The 24,072-nt window shown below is 36.9% G+C and overlaps 6 protein-coding genes across 15 annotated transcripts; 2 read left to right on the forward strand and 4 right to left on the reverse strand.

Annotated features, from left to right (window-relative positions):
- Positions 1 to 389: 389 nt before the first annotated feature.
- On the reverse strand, positions 390 to 2,679 carry LOC111478010 (mitochondrial pyruvate carrier 1). 2 transcript variants are annotated; one of them, XM_023122059.1, is made up of 5 exons: positions 2,402 to 2,426; positions 1,380 to 1,482; positions 1,206 to 1,260; positions 985 to 1,120; positions 390 to 614 (listed from the first exon to the last, which is right to left on the reverse strand). In XM_023122059.1, the coding sequence occupies exons 2-5, from the start codon at positions 1,470 to 1,472 to the stop codon at positions 575 to 577; spliced, it is 324 nt and encodes a 107-aa protein (XP_022977827.1). In that variant the 5' UTR covers positions 1,473 to 1,482; positions 2,402 to 2,426; the 3' UTR covers positions 390 to 574. The 2 variants fall into 2 exon arrangements, with proteins under 2 accessions (XP_022977827.1, XP_022977826.1); XM_023122058.1 differs by lacking the exon at positions 2,402 to 2,426 and adding an exon at positions 2,574 to 2,679 and having other exon boundaries at positions 393 to 614.
- Positions 2,680 to 2,749: 70 nt separating this feature from the next.
- LOC111478009 lies at positions 2,750 to 5,112 on the forward strand. 4 transcript variants are annotated; one of them, XM_023122055.1, is made up of 3 exons: positions 2,750 to 2,876; positions 3,055 to 3,188; positions 3,563 to 5,112. In XM_023122055.1, exon 3 carries the CDS (start codon positions 3,598 to 3,600, stop codon positions 4,771 to 4,773), a length of 1,176 nt encoding a protein of 391 aa, XP_022977823.1. In that variant the 5' UTR covers positions 2,750 to 2,876; positions 3,055 to 3,188; positions 3,563 to 3,597; the 3' UTR covers positions 4,774 to 5,112. The 4 variants fall into 4 exon arrangements, with proteins under 4 accessions (XP_022977823.1, XP_022977824.1, XP_022977825.1 ...); XM_023122056.1 differs by having other exon boundaries at positions 3,567 to 5,112; XM_023122057.1 differs by lacking the exon at positions 3,055 to 3,188 and having other exon boundaries at positions 3,567 to 5,112.
- A 166-nt stretch (positions 5,113 to 5,278) lies between these two features.
- Positions 5,279 to 8,111, reverse strand: LOC111478792 (tRNase Z TRZ1). Of its 2 annotated transcripts, none has more exons than XM_023123258.1 (8): positions 7,788 to 8,111; positions 7,272 to 7,434; positions 7,087 to 7,157; positions 6,895 to 6,990; positions 6,434 to 6,547; positions 6,049 to 6,117; positions 5,860 to 5,934; positions 5,279 to 5,644 (listed from the first exon to the last, which is right to left on the reverse strand). In XM_023123258.1, exons 1-8 carry the CDS (start codon positions 8,013 to 8,015, stop codon positions 5,570 to 5,572), a joined length of 891 nt encoding a protein of 296 aa, XP_022979026.1. In that variant the 5' UTR covers positions 8,016 to 8,111; the 3' UTR covers positions 5,279 to 5,569. The 2 variants fall into 2 exon arrangements, 1 of the variants encoding a protein (XP_022979026.1); XR_002717548.1 differs by having other exon boundaries at positions 5,629 to 5,644; positions 6,029 to 6,117.
- Positions 8,112 to 8,644: 533 nt separating this feature from the next.
- LOC111478530 lies at positions 8,645 to 11,275 on the reverse strand. Of its 2 annotated transcripts, none has more exons than XM_023122826.1 (2): positions 11,081 to 11,275; positions 8,645 to 10,264 (listed from the first exon to the last, which is right to left on the reverse strand). In XM_023122826.1, exons 1-2 carry the CDS (start codon positions 11,250 to 11,252, stop codon positions 9,090 to 9,092), a joined length of 1,347 nt encoding a protein of 448 aa, XP_022978594.1. In that variant the 5' UTR covers positions 11,253 to 11,275; the 3' UTR covers positions 8,645 to 9,089. The 2 variants fall into 2 exon arrangements, with proteins under 2 accessions (XP_022978594.1, XP_022978595.1); XM_023122827.1 differs by having other exon boundaries at positions 8,645 to 10,295; positions 11,081 to 11,254.
- Positions 11,276 to 12,248: 973 nt separating this feature from the next.
- On the forward strand, positions 12,249 to 17,187 carry LOC111477864 (extra-large guanine nucleotide-binding protein 1-like). Of its 2 annotated transcripts, none has more exons than XM_023121802.1 (8): positions 12,249 to 14,089; positions 14,188 to 14,325; positions 14,403 to 14,507; positions 14,608 to 14,784; positions 14,933 to 15,113; positions 15,597 to 15,841; positions 16,058 to 16,221; positions 16,377 to 17,187. In XM_023121802.1, exons 1-8 carry the CDS (start codon positions 12,782 to 12,784, stop codon positions 16,963 to 16,965), a joined length of 2,907 nt encoding a protein of 968 aa, XP_022977570.1. In that variant the 5' UTR covers positions 12,249 to 12,781; the 3' UTR covers positions 16,966 to 17,187. The 2 variants fall into 2 exon arrangements, with proteins under 2 accessions (XP_022977570.1, XP_022977571.1); XM_023121803.1 differs by having other exon boundaries at positions 15,600 to 15,841.
- LOC111477865 (B3 domain-containing transcription factor VRN1-like) lies at positions 17,168 to 23,354 on the reverse strand. 3 transcript variants are annotated; one of them, XM_023121805.1, is made up of 9 exons: positions 22,851 to 23,354; positions 22,449 to 22,782; positions 22,263 to 22,369; positions 21,880 to 22,188; positions 21,588 to 21,776; positions 20,600 to 20,674; positions 19,695 to 20,106; positions 18,543 to 18,675; positions 17,168 to 18,130 (listed from the first exon to the last, which is right to left on the reverse strand). In XM_023121805.1, exons 1-9 carry the CDS (start codon positions 22,911 to 22,913, stop codon positions 18,112 to 18,114), a joined length of 1,641 nt encoding a protein of 546 aa, XP_022977573.1. In that variant the 5' UTR covers positions 22,914 to 23,354; the 3' UTR covers positions 17,168 to 18,111. The 3 variants fall into 3 exon arrangements, with proteins under 3 accessions (XP_022977573.1, XP_022977574.1, XP_022977575.1); XM_023121806.1 differs by lacking the exon at positions 18,543 to 18,675; XM_023121807.1 differs by lacking the exon at positions 21,880 to 22,188 and having other exon boundaries at positions 22,851 to 23,352.
- Between the last annotated feature and the right edge of the window lie 718 nt (positions 23,355 to 24,072).

The following is a 24,072-nucleotide window of genomic DNA, read 5'->3' on the forward strand; positions in this document are numbered from 1 at the left end:
AGAGAAACTGTAAAACCAAACTACTTCAGAACACCAAGCATTTCTAAAAGAACATAAATGTATACCAGTATATGTAAAAGACAAGATTTTTTTCATTTTTTTTTTCATATTACACATCCACGCTTCACTAACAGTAGCCATATACTTGAACTCGAGGCACGATAACCCTCCTTTTCAGCCATGCTCGATATAAACCGTCTCAAAATAGCCTCCATTGCTTACTACCGCAATCCATTGTTTACCAATGCTGGTGATCAACCATTCCATCTTAACAAATTCCAACTGTTCCATACAACTACACATTTACTAATTAAACCTTAATATCCAACGCCTTTACCGAGGATTATAAGGTACTCATGTACTGCATTCTTGTATTTGTTGTTTACTCAGAATTGGAAGTCTAAAATATTTATTGCTTCTCGGGAGAAAATTCCCAATTCCATTTTGGCGTTACTGAAGTAGTTTCCTCACATATTTTCAAATAACATACACAACGATTATCAATGGGTCAATTACAACCTTTAGAAAATCATGACACGAACACAAAAGGATAATTACTTTGCCCAAAATCAGGCTACTGAGATGCAGCTTCGTCTTTCTTCTCTGACAAGTACCTATTGCAATGGAACTTGTGTCAGAAACAGGCTAATTACTTTGCCCAAAAGAAACGAAAAAACTATCACCCACAATTTACATGCACATACTCACGAAGTTAAGCTGGAATGTAAGAAGTTAACGTACATGCTAATACTAAATAGTCTTCAGTCTTCATATTGTCAAAATAAAGGAACTATCAGTGTGACAAGAAACAAATTTTTTTGATAATTTATTGTCAGAAAGCATGGTACAAATACCGGCCAATAGAATCTTTTGCTCACTTCCCTCTATGTCATCAATACAACAAGGTCCCAACAACCAATGCCAGATGATAACTTAAAAAGGAAATGAATTGATGGTGAAGATAACAATACACCTCATACTTACCCTTGAGACTTTGCCCAACGTGAGAATTGATACATCTGTACAGTCTCATTCGATGCATGACAAGCAAGAAGTAGGTAATTGCGGGGCTGCACCATCCATGCAAATCTCATAAACAGTGCTGAATAGACGCACATTGCTGCAGTGACAAGAGCAGACATTACGACTTTGACCAAACTCATAGACATGATAAATAAATGAGTTCCAACATTGATAGGTTCAACCTGCTGTCATGTTTCCAGAAATCATTTCTGGTGGCTTGTTCATGTCTGCTAACCCCTGTTTGAATCCTCCAGCATGATCAAAATAATTGCAAAAAGAAACTAAGAAAAGCTATAAAGTGAAAGGAAACATAGCAGGCATGGTAGAACTGATACTCAAATAAAAGTCAAACATACAGCAGCAACAAATCCCCAGTTGGCGACAGGTCCCCAGAAGTGAGTAGTTTTTGGACCAACAGGGCTGTTCAAGAATGCTCGGAATGACACCATTCTTCAATTTCTAGAACAGACCATACAATTCAAAATTAACGAAGCATCATGCAATGGTGACAAATAAAGATAGACTAAAATCATATACTACATATAAAGCATCTACATCGGTGATCAATTTGAGAGAGAGACGGGGGAGGGGGGTGTAGGAGAGAGAAGAGAATAAGAAAAAAGAAAAAAGAAAGGGATCATCAAATAAACTACGCTGATGAATTTAAGAAATAAAAACCATTATCGTTGTCACAAATCCCGAACTTCAATTTCATCAACTACCACGGTGATAAACATGGAAAATTCAATGATACTATGCCCTCCCACATATATTTGCCTTCATATATCAGAATTAAACCTAAACAATATTCCTGCAGAATTCAACTTTGATTTCTTTTTGGTCGGTGACAACTCCTCTAGAATCCCCTCTATAGTCAAGTGCAGAAATGAAAAAACAGAGAGAAGAAGCAGAGCAGCATAGTCGAAGTAGTGTTTGTTAGAAATCACGACTCTCCACAATGGTATGATATTGTCCACTTTGAGCCTAAGCTCTCATGGCTTTGCTTTGGGCTTCCCCAAAAGGCCTCATACCAATGGAGATAGTATTCCTCACTTATAAACCCAAGGTCTTCCACTAAATTAACTAATGTGGGACTCACTTCCTAATAATCCCTGAAACCAAACCTAGCTAGTCAGACAAGTTTTCTCACCCCCTTCTTACAAGCACGAGCCATGTCCAGAATTCAACAGCTCATTTCTTCCCAACCATCAAAAACCCGTGCCACTTAAAATTCCAATGAAATTAATTATAAAGAATTCTATAAATTCATAATCATCAGTGAGCAAACGAGCGTTATGGTGCGTGTATATGTCGATGTAACTTCCAAATTCATTAACATCCAAATTGTCGTATCTGCATACTTAATATTTCAACATACCTTCGTATTGTATTACGATTCACCCCAATCCAGGGGGTGGGGGGGGGGGACTGGCAGAAAAGATACGTATATTTCCGAAAACGTTATTAAAAAATAAAAACCCTCATGATCTATAAAAATTCAGCTGCATCGAGTAAAAACTATAAAATCTGAAGGACGTGCAGAAATTTACCAGTCTGCAAATCAATGGAGAGATCCAGCCAGGAGAGAATGGAGAACCGCTAGAGAATTTTGACTTCGAATCCACATAGAAGGGAGAAGATGAAGTGCCATAGATTGCTTTTTTTCTTTCTTTTTTTTTTTTTATTCCTTTTGGGCTTTTTTATTATGGGCTTAAGGCCCAGCCCATCTGTTAAACAAGTGAAGCTCCTTCAACGGAGGCGCCAAATTTATCTCTTCCTTCTGCTTAATTATTAGGGTTACGGCTTACCTTTCCGATTCCGTCGTTTCTCTCCGCCGTGAGCAGCAGTTCGAGGTTTGTTAACTTTTAAGTTCTTTTTTGTTTTCGATTGAGTTACATTGTCTCTGATCTGATTTTGGGGCTTTCCTTTCTTGCACACATTAAAAGAAAAAACCCTAAACCCTACGGCTCTTCTTCCCTCCACTTATTTACTTTGTTCTCTGATTTCTCCTCTTCCCCATTTTTGCTGCAGCCGCAAACCCCCACCGGCTCTACCCCCCTTCTTTCTCCTCCCTTATCTCCCTCGTTGGCGACGCCACCGCCGTACGTCGCCTCGCCAAAATCCCTTTTCTACCGCACCCCCTTCATCTCTCAGTCGACGTTAAGGTCTGTCCCGATCTTTTTTTTTTTTTTTTTTTTTTTTTTTTTTTTTTTTTTTTTTTTTTTTTTTTTTTTTTTTTTTTTTGTTCTTTTTTGTCTCTTCGGTTCAACCAATTTCAAAATGGGGTGAACTTAAAAGTAGGTCTACTGTAATTTGAAGTTCAACCTTAACGAGAAGAAAAGGAAGAGGATTAGAACTGACTGAAGTTCAAATTTTATATATTAAAACCAAACTGAGTATAAGTTGCGCAGGGTCTGTTCTTGTTAAGAATTGAATGGACTCTATCAATTATCAAGGAATTTAGGAATTAGGATGAAACATTGTGTTTAGATATTACAGAGAATTTAGACTTCATAACTTAACTTATTTTTTTCTGCAGGTAGATTACAACTTGTTTTGTTTTGAAATTTAGTCATGACATTACTTGAAGTCATCAAGCAAGCCTCCGCCTCCTCCGAACCGCTTGCTTCCCGGTCTGACTACCCCATTCTCCTCAATCCAGACGATATTCTAACCAGTTTGAAATCCAAAGTAGATGAACCAGATCCTGTTTCTCTTGTCAATCCCATTATAGGGTGGAAAATATCTGAAACCGATTCCAAGGTGATTGATTTGGGGAAAAAATTCCACGAAAATCTCAAGCTGAAGCTGAAAAACCGAAACTTTTCAAAGCCCGAGTTTATAAAAATTTTATGTGTGTTTCTTGAGAAAGTGAGGGAAACGGTCGGAATTGTGGTTGGTGTTAGTTCATCCGACAATCGTTACACTAAGATTCTGATTGAGAAACTTGGGTTCCTGATGAGTAAAGATATTGGAGACTTGGTTTTGGATACATGTATTGCTTTAGAGGAATGGGAATTGCTGGAGACTTTTGTTGTCAATAGACTTGTTAAACACGCATCTTATTCAAATTTGATTTTGAAACTTGTGGCGAAGAAGAGGTCAGACTTACTTTGTCTTTGTATCAAGCAAGCATCAGATTTTGGTCCTGCTGATTTACATTGCATTTTGAAGTACTTTCTTTGCCCTTCCAAAGAGGCTTATGCCAGTATGCCTAATGTGAGGAAGGAATGGGAGGATCAGGCATTGCTAGCCATTGAGAAGGCGAGTGATAAAAGTCTCAAAGACAAGAAGTCCAATCTGGCAAAGGAGGCTGCAATTCAGCTCATGGTAGCATATGATGGGTTCTCAACCCAGGAACTGTGTTTGCATTATCTGTTGGCATCACCTAATCTCGATGAAGTCATTCTTTCTTCTGCCCTCAATAAGTTGAACCATGAAGAGATGATTCGTTTGATTCGATATCTGGGAAAATGGTTAAAGAGATATGAGAGATTTCCTCAAGCAGTTCATTGTCCAAAAGCAGCTACTGTGTTGGGTTTGAAGGCTTGTGATTGGGTTCCCAAGCTTGATGATGTCGTCAGATATCTTGGACTAATGCTGGACGAGAACTTTTCTTCATTGGTATTGCATCCAGATTTTCACGAGGAGCTGAAATCCATGGAGGAATTGGTTAGTTCTCTAGCCTTGGAATCGAAACTTTGCTGTGTTGTCGCTAATGTAGCAGACAATTTGAGAACTGAGGTGTAAGATGTGTTCATGGTTTATTTGAGCGCAACTATACAGCAACTTTGAAGGCTATTTGGAGGACGTTTTTGTAAACTGCTTTTTCTTAGAGAGTAAAAAAAGAAAAAACAAAACGTGTGAAAACACTTTCGGTTTACCAATGCCGAGTTTTTTTTTTTTCTTTTTCCTGGTTTCTGCTAATCGGTCTTCTGGGTGATACGGACGACTTGTGATTTAATATTGAGGTGTACTTCAATGGTATTTGCAAGGAAACTATTCACAGTTTTGATAAATTGTTTTGCATCGGGTAAAGTCTTGTATTCTGTGTTCCTAATATGGTTTAATTGAAGTTATAATTTTGCAGATAGTGTGTGAATTATAGCATAACTCATGACTTGACGTCCTTTTTTTTCTCTCTTTTTTTGAGCAACGCCATCCATTTTTCAACATTTTAGTTTTGAATTCAAATTGTGCCCTCTACTTGTTAAAATAATGAAGTTGAATAACATGGTATCTACTTAAAATATTTAAGTAACGCATTAAGCTTCACTAGCAGTCGTAAAACTGCAGGAGCTAATTCAATTAATATCCTCAAATATAACAAGAGTTTGATTTTGAATTTTCCCTTGCAAAAATACAGATGGCCCAATTGGAAAGCATCAACATCATTTTGACAGTAAAAATAAATCATTTATGGAAACAAATCATGAAAATTCACAATAAAACAACTAAAAAAGAAGTATACGTGAACTGAATGATTGTTGTAACAACCATAAAAATTGGCAAAATGATTTCCCAAACGCTTCTAAATACCTTTCTCTCAAAAACCTTCCGTTAGAGCAGAAACTCGGCCTGCTAAAGGTGGAGGTAAAGCAGCTACGGCTTGCTGAATTTCCTGATTAACCAAAAAGCAGAAAATGTATTTAGCTTAGACCCTTCCAAACGTACCAAAACAAACCAGAAGAGCAACTTGAGACTTGTTATTCTCTGAAATCCTCTCTAAAAAATGTAAGTGGGAAGAAGATGATGTCACCTCATATAAGGATTGCACCAGTAAACTAACTAAAAGCATGATGAACTAGAGATATCAATAAATTGGCATCCAAGTACCTCTGTAGTGTAGCGAGCTGAAAAGTGAATCATAAGAATCGCTTTGTTCTTAAACTTCTCGGCATGGTTTATTATCTGGGATGGATGGATCATCAACATAAAAAGCACATTAGGATGTAAAAATATAAGATATAAGTTGCTGAATGAATACAGCAATAGAAGGAATTACAATGCTGAGTGAACGAAAACCTCAAACAGGTGAGTGTGTCCGTACTCTCTTGCATGCTCCACTGTAACTCTATTTTCAAGGAATGTGCTCTGCAAAGAAGAATGGTTGTGCACCATGAGAGATTAAACCCCAATAGAACCCACCCTCCCAAAATAATAACCTACACCATTTTTCTTCCCAATCTCAACCTACCCCCAAGCCCAATATACAATGAACATGTTTAATTTGAAATGGTTAAAATCACTCTTATCACATTCAAAATCTTTAAAATCACTCGACAACATGTTTTTAATGATTCAAAATCAATTTCAATGGTATTAAAATTTCAATTAAAATAAAAATACTTGAACAAAAGTTAAAGGAAAATAAGATTGTCATATAATGTGCAGGCTTCAAGTCCCAGACCTCCATAACTAGAATCTTTGCCCTCAATACGTCGATATTATTTTCATCAACTATGAAGTCGGACGTGGTATCACCTGTAAAAGCCACTTCAGGATCGGTAATTGTGTAAGTAACCTGGCACAAATAAAAACAACCAAGATAGTTATGCATTTGAGGAGAATTTTAATGAATGGGGAAACGCGTGAAAGAAAAATCATAATCAAAGGAAAACGTCAAACTTTGTTAAACTATAAATGAGTAGAAATTGCTTAAACATAGTGGAAAAGTCCTGAATTCAACCAAATGATCGTGGATTCAAACTCTTCGGGTCACCCACCAGTGATAAATCTCACAAATTTCTAGATAAATTGTTCTGCCAGGGAGGCCACTATAGGCTTTTGCATAGACGGAGTGTATAAAAATGAAGTTTTCAAAATGAATGTGTTCCAAGAAATCTATGAATTTGACAGTCAAGGACAGACCTCCACACCAGATAACCGGAGTTTCTTGATCTCGTTGCCAGGTAGTCCCAAGTACTCTTTCTTAAGCTTCTGTTTTACAGAGTAAAGTAAATAGCCCTGCCAAAGTTTTTGTGTAGGAGTTGGCTGTAAATTTTGGACAAAAAAAAAAAAAAAAACCAAATCATCAAAGTATATGTGCATTAAATAGGTTACCTGGCTGTCAATGACATGGTATGTCTTAAAAGCCCTCACTTTGAGGTCTCTTCTCAATGAAAACTCTTCTCCTGCAAACAATATATATGAATGGAAGAATGTATTACACTGCAACACGAAAATTGGGCAAAAAGTGACCAAATTATTCATTGGACAAAATAAGAAGATTCAATAAGGGGCACTACCCACTTCCAAGCCTATCAAATTACATCTCAGCTCAGACTGATCCAATCTTCTGTGCACCTCTAAGAGATTTTCTACATCATTCTTTATAGATTTGGGTACAATGATTGTAGGAGGCTCCATTTTGTATAATCCACGCGTAGCTACGTATAAGGGAAGTCCACCCTATTAAGCACAAAAGCTACAGGTAAACTGCAGATGAACAATACGCGAAAAAGCTTACATTCGAAATGCGATCGATGTCTGATTTGAATTTTATAAGATCTTCCCAACAACGTCGGGAAGGTAAAATTAGATTCAAATCTTAAATAGATACTTGAATTGAAGATAGCTGCAGCAGAACCACAGGTAATGACTAGACTTCAAGCCCTAAACCACATGTAATTTCACTTCGACATTTCTGCACAAGTTATTGCATCTACTAAGCGTAGTGACCGTGAGGTCTCACGCCATGTGAACAAGCTCAGACGACAATGAGAAAGTTGAAAAATGAAGCGGTGAGAGGGAGTTGGACTTACAATGTGATCCATATGGCCATGGGAGATGAGGAGGAAGTTCTGGCTTATAGCCTTTTGGGGGCAGCGACCAATATCAAAGGCCAAATTGAGGGTTGGGAAAATGATGCAAGTTTCATGGCCTCCAATGGACAAACCCTTAATTGGGTATCCTTCAATTTGCATACCCTTCATCCTTTCCTTCAGGTCCGAGTCAAGGCTTTTGCTGCTACTTCCGGTTCCGGCTTCCATGGATGAAATTTATGAGCAGAGAAACGACGGAGACTGGTAAGCTCTGCTGCTTCAATATTTTGAACTTCTCTTTGTTCGGGTTCCACCTTCCCTTCGCCTTTTATTTTCCTTTTCTAACAATGGTAATTTACATATTTGCAATTTTCATTAAAAATGCCTAAAGTAACTAATTTCAATAATATAAATTTTTTTACAAATTTAAATTTGATTAATATACAAATTAATTATTGAACAATTTTTTCGTTAAAATTATCTATTTTTAACAAAAATTCATAGCAACACTTCTTCCATTCAAAGGTTCTTGCTTGTAAACTGTTTATCTTCAAAACTTCATTCTATTTTAGAGTGAAGAATAGTCCTTGGACTTTAAGCTTTGCTTTAATCTAGCAAGAGAGCGGGAGACACGCCTCACAAGCCGAGCTGATAAAGATGAGGTATTTTGGAGCCATTTTGAAAAAGGGAGAAATTAGAGCTAGTGAAAGAAGTTTTTTTATCATCAATTTCAAATCATCTGCTAGAAGTTGTAACAATAGAACCATCGCTAAAAAGATACTGTTACATCTTTACACTTTGAGCTGCTATTTTCAGTGACATTTTCACTTTTACTGAAGTGCTGATGTTCGAAGTTGGAACCAAACAGTTGTTCATTGTTCCATTGCTGTACAAAATTTTAAAAAAGATACAAATAAAATCCTAAACAAGCTTTCCTACTCTTCCTACAACATTCAAAATCCCACAGATTAATCTCTGTACCCTTCCTGAGCTTACGAGAATAGTGTTCATTAGTGCCAAGAAGAAGACAACGCGTTACATGTTCTTGGCTCATCCTCCAAACAACACATTAGAACAGTGAGCAGGCGCTGGATAACCTATTACATAAGAACAGGTAAATCTACAGGCATTGCGCAAATGGGTTTTGAAGTTTATTCATACTGACAAATGATACAACAACGCAAGAATCCAAGAGCTGTACATGACCAAAATCATCAGTTTGTGAATGATTGAACCAATTACAATTCAGAACATATTGCGACATAGAATTGGTCTAGCCTCCACACCAGATATATCTAAGGTTCAGAAAGGAAAGCCCCTGCGATGGCTCTTCCTTGAGGTTTCTGCCAAACGCTTAATGCCTTTTGCACTTTGATAAAATTGCATCAACTCATCAGCAACATCTTTTGGTTGACTGTTAACAAATCTCTTCAAGAACCTCTTCTCTGTCATCCTAAGAGCCCTGAGCATCAAACCGCCTTTGATCTGAATATGGAGACCCATTTCCTCCATCTTCTCTGAGAGAAGTACCCGTGGCTTCAAGACTTCTTCAAGGTTTAAGTATACTAGAAATGGGTAGTTAAGAATAATCTTAGCAGGCAGCCTCAACGTGCACAAAATGAAAGTCATGTTCCTTTGCACTTTATCGACTGATAGAGTTAAGATAAGGGGAGATCGTCCAAGAAGAGTGAATGTCTCATCTTCTGTGAAGCCAAACTTTTCCAAATTGGCTACTTTTTGACGGATGGTTTCAAGTCGTGAGATACCAATGATTGTAACAATGTATTTGTACATCTTGTCACCATGTGTGAGCCCTGTTTTTTGTATGTATCCCATCTTCTCATCATTAAATGAAGATCTTGGGATCAGTGTGGGGCGAGATAAAAGCATGAGAATCAAATCCTTTCTACTGAGACCCAATTCTTCATACTGGGAAATTGCAGGCTTGATTTTATTATGGAAATCAGAAGTCAAAAGTAAAGGGTTTCTTACAATGGCTTTGATAAGAACTTCCTTTGATTCAAACATTTTCAAGAAGAACTCGATCCGCTCATGGAAGTTGTTGTTGATCCGACATTTGAGGAACCGAGGATAGCAATTAATGATCTTCACAAGGTCGGGAGATGTGATGCCTAGACCTTGTAGCAGTTGGAGTTTATCTTGTAGTTGGTTTAAGTCACTCCTGCGCAGAGAAGGTCCACGTGCAAAGATTTGTGCAATATCATCATCAGCACAACCCCATCTCCGGAAAACTTCGGTAGAGTCATTGGCATGTGCCAACGGCCCTTCTCCCACCTCCTCTTCAACTTGCTTGGCACTTACAGTTGAACAAGAGGCAACCTTTAATTTTTGGTTTACCAAAATGGAAGCAAATGCTTGCCTAGAAGGAAGTAAATAGCAGAGCTTGAAACAACCCACAGCTCTGGATTTCATATCAACTTGTCTACTAGAATGGGGTTGGTTACCGATGCCTAGATCTGGGATAAATGGAGTTCTGAATCACTGACACTGGATTTATCAGATAATACAAGCAAAAACAAAAAGATCAGCCTAAGTTAACCATGATGGGGCATTTGATTCTTCCCCATTAAGTAAAATCACAAAATATAACAAGTAATGTTCACATAAATCTTCACCCATTAATCACTCCACACAATCTTAAAATGAAGTTTCATAAAAGAATACAGAGAGAGAATAAGTGTGCATGTGTGTGTTCGTGAGTTCATCGCCTTCTGCAGCAGATTTTGCATAAAACAACGTGCAACCTAATTACTAAAAATGTAACCTATTTCTAATCGTCCAAATACTTAACCCTTTTACACCATTTGGTTTTTTCTACTTCCACCAATGAAAGCGGATTTAGGTTTCCTCTTCCGGCACATACCACAAAATTGGAATAAGACGAAGAAGATTTACATTGCCCCGATTTTTTTTATTTCTAGGTCGATTGATCGTATAGTATGCTAGAAGCCTAACTGGGGAAAAAGAACATACACACTCAACAACTTATTGAACCCTTCACAAGAAACTTCCTGCCCTTTTGGTGTTTCCCCTTCACAAGAAGTTTTCTGTGCGGATTACGAATTCGAAACTAAAACATTTTGATTGAACATATAAACCAAGAATTAGACTGCCGAATTGCATTACTAGTGGAAAACAGAAACCTAAGAACATAGAGCAGCCAGCATTCGGATAATCGCAAGGCCCACAATAAAAAATCTATCTCTAGCCAAAAGAACGCGAAGAGCAGCTACAAACAACAAAATCATAACTAGAAAGAAAAAGGGAAAAACCTTGAGAACGAAGCTGAGAGAGGTCACGAGCGACTGAAAGCAACGAAGGAATCCCTAATAGAGAGATACCAGTGGATTGCAGCTGCACCAGAGCGGATTGATGCAGGAAAACCAGATTTGAGAAATCCCCAACAAGAACAAAGATGCGACCTTCTGGAAAAATGCCCTTCATCCAAATAATAATAATTAGGGATCCGTTTAAATAACCTTTTTTCTTTTTTCTTTGTTACTTATTAAAAATGATTATATTAATAATAAATATGTTTTTTTTTTTTTTTTTTTTTTTTTTTTTTTTTTTTTTTTTTTTTTTTTTTTTTTTTTTTTTTTTTGTCAACTGCATAATCAAAAGATTTGGTGATTAATTTCAGTGGAATATTTTTTAAAAATTTGTGTTTTTTTATTTACTAAATTTATTTCCTAAAAAACATTTTTAAAGTATAAATGTAAACGTTTTTATATTGTATAAATGTATTTATTAAAAAATGAATTTGTTAAAAGATAGCAACATAGCCGTGGCGAGAGAATCCTTTTTATTTAAAAGAAAAAAATAAATTTTTATTTAAAAGAAAAAAGAAAGTAAGGCAGGAGGACCAAAGAAAAGGACAGAATTGGTGACTGTTCGTATTTGATATCAACAACACAGCGTAGAAAGACAAAAGCACTGTTGGGCCAACTGGGCCCACTGGGCCCACTCTCCCTCCATTTTTCCCTTTTCCTCCCCCAACCCAAAAACCCAACAAATTTTAAACATTTTAAATTCTAATTTATTCTATTTATTTTGAGTTTGGTAATTTTAAAAGGATATTATCTAAACCAATGTTTTGGTATTTGTTATTGAAAAAAATTACTATTTTATTATTTTAGTGGAGGATTTATTTTCTTAATTATTTTTCAAGTTGGCCTATTTTAAGAAATTTAATTAATGGGATGTTGGGTTGAAAATATCAATAAGAAAATAAACTTATAAACTTAAAAATTCAACTCAAGCCTATTTTATTTATTATTTTATGTTTTTTTATAAACCTAAAAGAGATAAAACATCAATTTATACTTGAAAAGTCAATATTGTATTAATTAAATAGAAGAGAACCAATATAAAATTAAATCAATAGTTTTTTCTTTTACAATATAAATATAGATTTTTTTTAATTATTACTACACAAAAGATTCCGGCTCCAACACCCAGCTGCTGGTTGTTCTTTCCTCTCTCTCTCTCTCTCTCTCTCTCTCTCTCTCTCACATTTCCAATAGCTTTTTCTTTTTCCTCTCAACCAAACAGTGCGCTCTCTCATCCCCACCGAATTTGGATTTTCCTGGTTCATCTTCTCTCTCTCTGTCTCCTCTGATTTCTTTGTATCTTGAATCCTTCTATTGCGACTTCTTCTTAATTCATTTTTGTCTTCTTACTCTTCGCTTCTGAACTACATTTTTTGTGCCATACCCTCTCTGCATCATTTCTCTAGCTTGTGGCTCATTTTTCTTTGCTGTTTATCCCTTTTGGTTGATTACTGATTGCTGAAGGTTCGGTTCGGATATACCTTGATTGATTTTTGAAGGGTACACAGTTTCTCTTTGAATTGCTTGGTGGGAGAGGAATCTGTTGCTTCGTTAAATGCTCTATACTTTACAGATTTATTTGGTTTTGTTGGTGATAGGGTTAGACTTGAAATTAGGGTTAGGGCCTTAGATTTCGGGATTGAAATGCCTCTGGTTGAGGCAATGGCTTCGGATCCTGTAGATGGCTTACCGTATTCGTTTGCTAAGGAGTACAAAGGCCCACCGGTGCCGTATGATCTTCCTCAAGCTCTTCCGATCAACGTGGAGCGGATTCCGGTGGCTGCAGTGGTGGATGAGGTTTCTTTTACTCATAAGATGTCTTTGCCAGTTGTACAACCGATTTTGGCGCAGGATGTTCTGACGAAAAAGTTCTCTAAAGAGTTGGAACCTGCTGGTGGGAAGTCTGTGGTTTCACCTACATCTGTTATTGCGTTTGATCAGAGTACTGAGGATAGTCGCAGGTGTCTGTCGAAGGAATCAGATTCTGGCTCTGAAAGAACTGTTTCACCAACTTCTGTTATTGCCTTTGAGGACAGAGCAGCGAGTAATCATGGTTGTCAATTGTCTGGTGACTTGAGTAGTTCAGGAGCTTTGGAGTTTTCAAATGGGAAAATTGTTTCTGGCGAATTTTCGAATGTTGGCAACTGCTCGAGGGCTTTTGGCTGCTCATCGATTAGTCATGGAAATTCTTGTGAGTTATTAGGTGACGCTGGGAGCTCTTGCACGATAGAGTTTTCTGGTAGCTTTAATAAATCGCAGCAAAGCTCATATTCTTTGAGAGCTTCCAATTGTAGGAAGGAAAGCATGGATTTCAATGATATCAATCAAGTTGACTGGGTCTCTACAGAATCAGCATTGAGTACAGATTATCCATCTTCTCGGGTTTCATCTATGAAAGTTGTAAACGAGGGAGGTCATAATGGTAGGCGGTCAGCTTTAACATTTCTTGACCCTGAGTCTGAGGATACATATAATGAAGAGTACAGTCAGGATGGACCAGAAACTTTGCGAGTGAAAAGAGAACCACTTAGGAAAGGAAAAAAAGGATCGTGTTATCGATGCTGCAAGGGGAACCGGTTTACTGAAAAGGAGGTTTGCATCGTCTGTGATGCCAAATATTGTAGCAACTGCGTGCTTAGAGCTATGGGTTCAATGCCTGAAGGTCGCAAATGTGTTACTTGCATAGGATATCCTATTGATGAGTCAAAGCGAGGAAATTTGGGAAAATGTTCCAGAATGCTTAAGAGACTGCTGAATGAGTTGGAGATCCGACAGGTTATGAAGGCTGAGAAGTGTTGTGAGGCGAATCAGCTACCACCAGAGTACGTTTTTGTGAATGGGGAACCTTTATCTTTCGAGGAGCTTACAACGCTACAGACCTGCCCCAACCCACCAAAGAAGCTAAAACCAGGAAATTATTGGTACGATAAGGTTTCTGGTCTTTGGGGAAAGGTGAATCTAGTTACCTTGATTTGTTCTCCATTTCTTTTATTTTCCTTTTGAAGCCTATTTCTTCATTATGCAATAAAACTTTGCAATCTAATTAACAGGAAGGACAAAAACCTTCGAAGATAACTACCCCTCATCTTAACATCGGTGGGCCGATTAAGGCAGATGCTAGCAATGGAAATACAAAGATTTTTATAAATGGCAGAGAAATTACAAAAGCAGAGCTCCGTATGCTGCAGGTAAATTTTGTAAGTGTAACCTTTGTTTCTAGCGTAATTAACTTCTAAAATTAAAAGGGAACATTTGATCATTGTAGTTGGCTGGAGTTCAATGTGCTGGTAACCCACACTTTTGGGTCAATGAGGATGGATCGTACCAAGAGGAGGGACAGAAAAACACCAAAGGGTACATATGGGGGAAGGTACCGTCTTGTGGAAATAGACAGTAAATTTAGCTTTTAACTTGCATTCGTAGCTTTAATTGGTCATATACTTGTTCTTGACTTCTTGATTGCATTTTAGGCTGGAACGAAGCTTGTCTGTACTTTGTTATCGCTACCAGTTCCTTCTAAATCTTCAGCTTATTCTGGGGAACCAGACAGCAACCTTGTTTACAGAACTTTTCCTGACTACCTTGCTCTTCAAAAGCTCCTTTTAGTTGGTTATGATGGATCTGGGACAAGTACTATATTCAAGCAGGTAGTTTCTAATTGGTCAATTGAGTATTTGGTTCATCATATAATTGTGTGTAACTCTGTAAATTTCTTTAGTCATCTCAATTTTGCCACATTGCAAATCTTTCATAGTCAAGTTAAGTCGGTAATTTCATTTTCTAATTGCTTGGCAGGCCAAAATTCTATACAAGGATGCACCTTTCTCTAAAGATGAACGTGAACTTATTAAGTTGAAGATCCAGAGCAATGTGTACGGATATCTTGGTATAATTCTTGAAGGCCGTGAACGATTTGAGGAGGAAAGTTCGGCTGAAATAAGGAGGAGAAAGCTGTCTGATGAAGTTGACCCTGCTGGTAGGAGTTATTATTGATTCTTGTCTCATTATCTATTTAAGGCATTAGACAAGGTTGCTGTCAGGTGCTTGCTAGCTACTTGGAACAGAAGTTTTGGATAATATGACTTAGGCTTAGATTCAGCATTCAAGTATCTGTCGAACGCATTATTAGTGTTCTAATGGTTGAGTGTTTTATTTATTTTTTAATATAACAGCAGCTCACTTCGAGGGTGGCCCCTTGTCAGAGGCCCGGGGTTTATAAGTAATTCCCATTGAGAGGTCCTGTATTTGAACAGTCAGATTAATAAGTAAAACTCCTATCTCTTCTGGGTCTAATTCTTAGGGGCGGGCATGGGTGCCCACTTAGCTCCTGTATGTGTTGTAGCTGTGTAATGTACAAGACTGTTTCACTTTTCTGGTGTTTGTAGTTAGCATTATTGTTATTATTATATAAAATGCTAGATTGGTATTAATTTGTTGAAATGATCTTTTGGGCTAAAAGTAGGATGCTCGAGTATTGATCCTGACAAAAGCATATACTCAATTGGGCCAAAATTGAAAGCTTTCTCCGATTGGCTTCTCAAGACTATGGTTTCAGGAACTTTGGAGACTATCTTTCCTGCAGCTACTCGAGAATATGCTCCGTTGGTTGAAGAGTTGTGGAATGATGCTGCTATTCAGGCTACCTACAAACGAGGAAGTGAGTTGGAAATGCTGCCGAACTTTGCTCATTACTTCCTAAAAAGAGTAAGTTCTTATAGTATTTGCCTCAACTTGTTTAATCTAGAAAATCTCTTATGTTCCATTGATATTGTATACTGGTTTACTTGTTAAAGTCAGCTGTCTTGTGGGTTTGTAGTTTTCTTTTCTTACCTATAAACTCAGAAATTGGCAACTCGATAATAGTTGGAAGGTCTAATCTCTTGTTCCCGTTATGGATTCTAATATTCTGTGTTTCTCCAGGTTGTAGACATATTGACAACCGATTATGAGCCTTCCGATTCAGATATCCTATATGCCGAGGGTCTTATTTCATCCAATGGGCTTGCTTGCGTAGATTTCTCATTTCCACAATCTGCACCTAATGATGATATAGACACTGCCGATCAGCACAACTCTTCGTTTACGTGAGTGATAATACTTGGTAGAGTTTTATCCATTTATTTATCTTTCCAAGTACGAGTGCCTTACGCTTTGGCATTCTCTGTTCCTTCACTTCGTATTGAGTTAAAGGTACTAATTCAATCATCGATGACCATACTCATTTTGATTGGTTTGTCAGGTATCAACTTATTAGAGCCCATGCAAGAGGAATTGGTGAAAATTGGAAGTGGCTGGAGATGTTTGAAGACATTGGGATTGTTATCTTTTGTGTCTCTCTGAGCGACTACGATCAGTTTTCCATTGATGGCAATGGGGATTCAGTGAATAAGATGCTACTTAGCAGGAAATTCTTTGAAAGTTTGGTTACTCATCCGACCTTCGATCAAATGAACTTCCTTGTATTACTGAACAAATATGATCTGTTTGAAGAGAAGATAGAACGGGTACCATTAACTCAGTGCGAGTGGTTCGACGATTTCCATCCAATGATCAGCCGCAACCGCTCTAACAGCCAGAACAATATAAATAGCAGCCCCTCTCTAGGACAACTCGGTTTACACTATGTTGCAGTAAAATTCAAAAGGCTCTTCACCACACTAACTGGGCGGAAGCTGTATGTTTCACCTGTGAAAGGTTTAGAGCCTTATAGTGTTGATGCAGCTCTAAAGTATGCGAGGGAGATAATGAAGTGGGATGAAGAAAGAACCAACTTTAGCTTGAGTGAGCACTCGGTCTACAGCACAGAGGAAAGCTCGTTTTCTCACTAATGATTTAGATCAAGGGTGGTGTGTAGAGTGGGTAGAAATGCTATACCAATACTAAATTCATGCAGTTGTACATACGATAGCTTTGTAAATGAACTAGATAAGCCTATTGCTTCCACGAGTAATTGCAGCTGTAAGTTAGCAGAATACCATTTTGGTAGTAGAGGCAGAAATTAGTGTTCAATTTTCAATATTATGAGGCCTATTTTGGAGTAAGTCTTCAGTTCTTCCATATGAGTTCTAACTTCTTGTAGCTTTTCTTATTGGAACATCAAAAGTCATAAATAATGGTAAATGGAAGTTAAATATTATAACCTCAGTAGCATCCATATTAGCTTATTTCCTATTGTCTTCTTTATCTGTTTGAAGGGGTCGACACTCCAAATAAAGCATTTCTCCTTCCCTTTGATTATTCTCCTGAAGGTCATCATCTTGGAAATATTGATCATTTCCTTGACTATCAACTTCCTATGGATAAGGTAAAAGTTAAAAGATTATCCACAAAAATATATTTCAGTAGATCCCAAGAAATAATTTAAAGATTATGCTCTACCTCATGCTCGAATTGAATGTATTTTGGTTCTTGAAACTGGCTATACTCAAACTGAATGAATCTAGTTTTTGGCATTTTATGCAGTTTCAAAGATCTTGATTGTTATGATTTTGAGTTTTGGAATGCTATATCAATTCAATAATGCAGTCTTTATGTATAATTTAGTTCGTAAGGCGCAAACATGTGGAGCATCATAATAAACATATTAAATTACAACTACATTCACAACGTTAGATTAACAAGAAAAAAACGTTACCGATGAAAGAGAGGGACTTATCTGATCTTCCCTGCTTTTTTTTTTCATACAAAACCACTGTACAATGAAAACTTGGTTCTGCTAAGCAGTCTTCAACGCACAGGAAGACAGTGGCGTGTGACTTTGACATCAAACTGTCCGCATACATTTCCCTTTTCAAGAACAAACTCAAAATCACATTTGTCATTTCTTCTCAACTTATGGCCCTCGTAAAATTTAGACCACCCAGCAGTAATAGAAATACGATCCTGGGTGGTGAACCAGATGGTTGCTGCCCACAACTGGCCCTCTTCATCTCTAAGAACTATGTTTTGTTTCAACGAGATGTTCTGATCCCTCATCATACGTCCAGAAATATACTGCAATTAAATTCAAAACCAAATCATCAGAAATGGCATTCTCTCCAACATCCCTCAAAAGCTTCAGACAAGCCATTGGTTACCTGTAATCTCAATAGTACATAAATGGAAACACGGGAAGGTTCCAACAGAAATTTGTTGAGTATATTTTGGGAATATAATCTATTATCAATTTCAAGCTTTTGATTTTTTGCTCTTCATTTCTATGTTGATATAACACATGTTGAAGTCTGAGCTCATACAACGGTTACATCATATCATTTAATGTACATCCAACTAAATTTCACCTATGACAGTCTGACAGAGATACTTGCATTAGGTTACTAATAAGGTAGCAAGCTTCTCAACTATAGCAGTACAATTATAATCAAAGTTTCTTAAGAAGAAAAGAAGTTTGGCAAGTAATACTTACAATTGTCTGATTCGACTCATCGTCCGCACAAAGAAAGGCCCACTTGGGCCAACCTGTTCTACAGAGTTAGAGGCATTAGGCAGTCGTCTCCCACGATTTGAAGCAGCAATGTTTCTTGGCTTGCAAACTATTTCTACAAGCTCAGTTGAAAGAATTTGACATCAGATAATTTTCTTATCCATACATGCATAAATTTTTAAGCAAAAATTCAACATAAATAGTCTTGGAAACAACACAGAGTCTTACATAAAAGTTCAAAATCCGAACTAAACATAACTCCGAAACGAAAACATTCAAGAACTAAATCCTGAAAATTTAGATAAAATAAATATTCAACGATCTAACTTAAGAACCCAAATAAAAACATAAACGGCTAGCTATGTCATCTTGTTAACTTCCATGATAACCTCAGCTCCACTATCAGCCGTCATTGGACCATGACCTAAAAGCCATCTCATACAACCTCATCTCATCAAATTCTCCTTTTGTCACAACCCAAGTTTCGAGGATTCAAAAATCGGACCATGACCTAAAAGCCGAGAGTGAAAACGAATAAAATAAAATAAAAATTAAAAGAAAAGTAAAATCTAAGTTTAATGTGAAGATAAATAGTGAGTTGTAAATTATAAGTTTGATACATCTAAAAAATAACAAAAGGAGAAATTTTTCCTAAGGTATGTGATAGCTTCAAATTCTTCTTTTGTCACGAACCAAATTTCGAGGCTTCGAAAATTGGACCATGACCAAAGCCGTAAGTGAAAACGAATAAAATAAAATAAAATAAGAAATTAAAAGAAAAGTAAAATCTAAGTTTAATGTGAAGATGAATTGTGAGTTATAAGTTATAAATTTGATACGTCTAAAAATGGTATAATCTAAGAAAAGGAGAAATTTTTCCTAAGGTATGTGATAGCTTCAAATTCTCCTTTTGTCACGACCCAATTTTTGAGGCTTCGAAAATCGGACAGAATAAAAAGCCGAGAGTGAAAACGAATAAAATAAAATTAAAAAAAAAAAAAAAGTAAAATCTAAGTTCAATGTGAATCTTAAAAATGAAGAAAAATCTGAATCGTTACATCATATATGAAACGAGGAATTGAAAAATAAAAGTGCCATCTCCAAACTTATTATGTTTTGAAAACAAGTACTCACTTGACCCAACTTGTAATCGCGTCCTCTTGCTGGATATTGAATGCTTGGCATCTTCTTTGTCAACCACAGGCTCTTCTTTGACCTTCAAAATTGGAACAGCATTAGCAGCATCTGCTGCCACAGCCTCCAAAATTGGGACACAACTAGCAGCTTTAGCTGCCACTGCCTTCTTGCATCCATTTGTACCAAATATCTTAACATCAAACGTACAGTGGCCGTCATATTGGAAAATTAAGAAGTCTCCATATTTCAGAAAATAGTAATCTACGAATGCCGGCCAGCCATTCTTGAAATACACAAGGTCATCCAGTTTTTCCAACGTAATACGCCATGATTTTCCCATAGGATCTTTCATGATAGCTTTTTCTGGAAAAGATCCATTTAAATGCTTCACAAAAGCTGGCGGTATGTTCTGGAAAGAAGAGATGGGATATGAAATAATGCAAACAGATAACAAAACAAAACAAATCATCTCACACGCAAGTACATGGGAAAAGTATCAACATGCTAACCCAGAAACTCTTAAGAGGAGCAAATGCATCTCTAACCAATGGTCAAAATATCAAGTAACTTTTGAGACCCATTTTCTGTGCATGTGCAATGCAGAGTCAACCAATGGTCAAAATTAATCCCAAATGTTCTTTTGCTCAGTAAAGAACAAGTAACAGAGCCATTTGTGAAACTTCAGTAATCAACCTAAAAAGGAAGGGGGGAAACGGCGCTGAAGACGCTTAAGTTCCACCATACTCAAATAGACTCGAATCCTTCGCGTTTCCGAAATTCCAAAATCAAAATCGTAAGAACAGTAGGAACAAACGAAAACAAGGGGGAAAAAGAAGCCCCATAAATTTTAATGTTAGGGTATATATAATGTGGATGATTAAACAGAGAAGAGAAAGCATTACCATATGCAGAGAGCCGGAATCGGGAATAAAACCCTTGAAGAACTCAAGGCTAGAAGCGGCACTGGTGCTGCCGTGCTTCATCATTCGCGCCAAAAAGAAGTATCGACGAAGAATCAGATAACAATCCACAAAACAGGGGAAAGATTTTGGTAATCATAAAAGAAGAAGAAAGGAAGGCGTGAACAGCAACAAAAATAAAGGAAGAATTTAAGAAGATTCACCTCTCCAAATTTCACCACACCACATGCATGCAAGTATAGGGTGAGGGCTCATCTTTCTAGGGTTTTGGGAATTTTTTTTATTTTTTTATTTCTAAAATGCTCATAAGAAATTATAATTTATTAAAAAAAAAAATGTTAATTTAAATTATTTTTTTAAGTTCATGGGATGTACAAACGATCTTACTCCTGGGAATTAGCCAATGTAAGATTAAGCTACTCAATAATTCTCTTATCTAAGTTTAAATACAAAAATTAGATTGAATATAATTTGCTATATACATTCTTATTTCCATAAATGTTAGATTTATCAAATATTTGAATAAAATTAATTACTAAAAAATTAACGTTCACTCTTTTATATATTATTGAGACGAAGACTATAAGAAAAAATCAAGGCCGACAAAAGCAATAGACTCGAATCCAAAATAACAAGACTATGATCGAGGCGATAATTTCCCATAAACTTCATAAACTATACACAATTAAAACCATAGAATCTCCATAAGAACATACCATCAAGAGATCATAAGAAAAGCACAAGGCCCTTAAACATCAGCATGTCAGCTTCGTCCCCAGAAAGGCATATTTCCACTAAACAACACAAAAGGACAAACACAGCTTGCCCTCCGATTGTCAATGGCAGTTTTAAGAGAATTGAAGAACATCCAACAGATAACAAACACAGAGACCAAAACAAAAGGGTTTGTTTCAGTTCATTAAGGTTGCTTGAAAATGGTCACTTTAAAAACGCAGTTTTGTTTGCTCACCATTTCAAACAAGCAGGTGTCTCCATCTTTCAACCCATTTTCACCGTAAAATTTCCTCCAACCACCTGAGAATCTCATACATCCTTCATATTGCTTTAATGTTACCATCCATTCCTTATTCCCAGTTTGAAGCTTTACATATTTCATTTCTGGTGAAAAATGCTCCTTACCAAACGCCATGGGAATGTTCTGCCAATGAACAACAACATAAAATGCCTCAATTCCCATGAAAATGTATACATTTTATGAACTAAAGAAATGGGTTTTGATTGTTTTCTTCTGTTTTTGTTACCAAGATTCTGTTCTTGTAGCTTTTGTAATGAATATCCACTTTGAAGAAGGGGTTTGATGCAGTGCTCTTATCTTGTAATTTGGTGAACAAGAATCTTCCTTTCTTAATCATTTCGAAGAACACAACATCGCCTTCTTTCAACAGATTTTCCTGTACAAAACGCTTCCACCCACTGGAAACGTACGCAAATTTATCTCCATTTCCACTCCATTTATACAAAAGTGGCCATTTTCTACCATTTGCAGTTTGAACGTTAAAATTTCCAGATTTCTCACATAAATAACTCCTTGCAAATCTCGCAGGAAAAACCTCCAAGAACGAAGAACAAATCATCAAACAAGATCAAACGAGAAAGGGTTCAGAATAATCAAACAAGAGCTTACCATGTTGTATCTACCGCATACGTTTGATTGGTTCAACACAACTTGGAAGCCAGGTTTCTCTGTTGCTGATTTTCGTCTTCTCCTTGCAACCCCAATTATTTCATAGTCTTTTGAAGAGATGATTAAAAAAAGATAAACTATCAAATTCTAAAAGAACACTTCAAAATAACCTCCAAAAGTTCATACCTTCATCATCTGAATCAGAAACAGAGTCATCGTCCTCTTCAGATTCTGTTGTAGAATCACAAACATGGAAAGAAGAATATTCGGATTCCAATCCAGATGGGTCGAATATGGTTACTTCAAAGCTCGAACTTCTGCCCTCCAATCTAAAAACCAGCAGAGACCCAAACTCCAAACAGTAGTGGTTGGCAAATTTATGCCACCCCTTTTGCAGCCAAACGGAGCCATTAGCAGCCATTGCCAGACCCACTTTCCATTTCATTCCATCGGGAAGCTTTAGAATTACGGCACTTGACAAGAGCTTACCGTATTTCTTCACGAACTTCTTCGGAATCATCTGGAAAGGAAGCAAACCGTTTAAGACATAGAGATAAGAAAAGAAAGTGAAGGAGACTCTGTTTTCACCAGTTTTTGATCTTCGAGGTTTCTGTGCAGAAGGATTTTGAAAAACTGAGGAGAAGAAGCCATTGTTTGTGGTCAAGCTGCAGATAGTGAATGAAAGAAGGCTGAAGCGGGGAAGATGAAGTTGGTGAAAAATGTCGGCGTCTGTTCAGATATTGTGCATCGGATCGTACATACGGTTTTCAAGGACTGTTCTGCTCTGCTAGCTGCAGGATGGATGCCGTTTTTTTTTTTCTTCATTATTATGGTATAGCCAATAAGGTTTTTTCGATTTAGTTTTATTTGAAGTTGGCATTATTGTAATGTCCAGGCAGAGCTGGTAGCTTTCTGAAACAAGCCATTGTCAGCATAAAGCAAGCTCCAACCAGCTGAGAAACTGACATAACTCGCCTATTGCTCCTTCTTTCAAGTGATTTTTCTCTGCTAAACGCTTCCTTCCCGCTTCCACTCCATTTGTACAAAAACAAGTTCATTGGGAATGGCGTCCAACAAGAATGTTAGTGAAAGAGGGAGTGATTAAATGATTGATGAGATATTGAATTACAACAAAGTTAAAAAGATATTTAAAAAATCTATCTAAAAATCTGTAAATCTGGTAATAAATTAGTAAAAAAATCAAAAAAACTAAATCTAACTGCTAACTCCTAACTGAGATTTAGTTAGATAAACATCAATCTAAACAAATGAGTGATCTTTAACACTCCTTCTTGTTTAGATGCTGTTAACTCCAAGCTTTTTCTGAACACCCATCTTGCTCCAATTATCTTTCTGTTTGGAGGTCGATCAACCAACTCTCAGATTTTGTTTTTCTCGATCACCAAAAGCTCCTCCTCTCGATCAACCAACTCCTAGATTTTGTTTTTCTCGATCACCGAAAGCTCCTCCTCTGACAGGTGCATCATCAACCAAAGCATCTTGTCGTTCATCTTTAGACTCTTCTAACATGCAACCAAAGGTTAATTTGTTTGGTGCATTAGAAATCTGATTCACCTTCGTCAGTTCTTCCCAATTCCATTGTTCACTTTCAGCAAAATGAACATCTCAGCTCACAATAACACGATTAGTATGTGGTTAAAAAACTCTGTAAGCTTTGGATATAGTGTTATACCCAATAAAGATGCCAACTTTTGACTTTTTGTCAAGTTTATCACGCTTGACCTATGGAATGTAAGTGAAGCAAAGACATAAAGAAGGTTTGTACTTATACCAAACTTCGATTTTGCAA

This window comes from Cucurbita maxima, unplaced genomic scaffold (assembly GCF_002738345.1).
Source record: "Cucurbita maxima cultivar Rimu unplaced genomic scaffold, Cmax_1.0 Cma_Scf00004, whole genome shotgun sequence".
Lineage (NCBI taxonomy): Eukaryota > Viridiplantae > Streptophyta > Magnoliopsida > Cucurbitales > Cucurbitaceae > Cucurbita > Cucurbita maxima.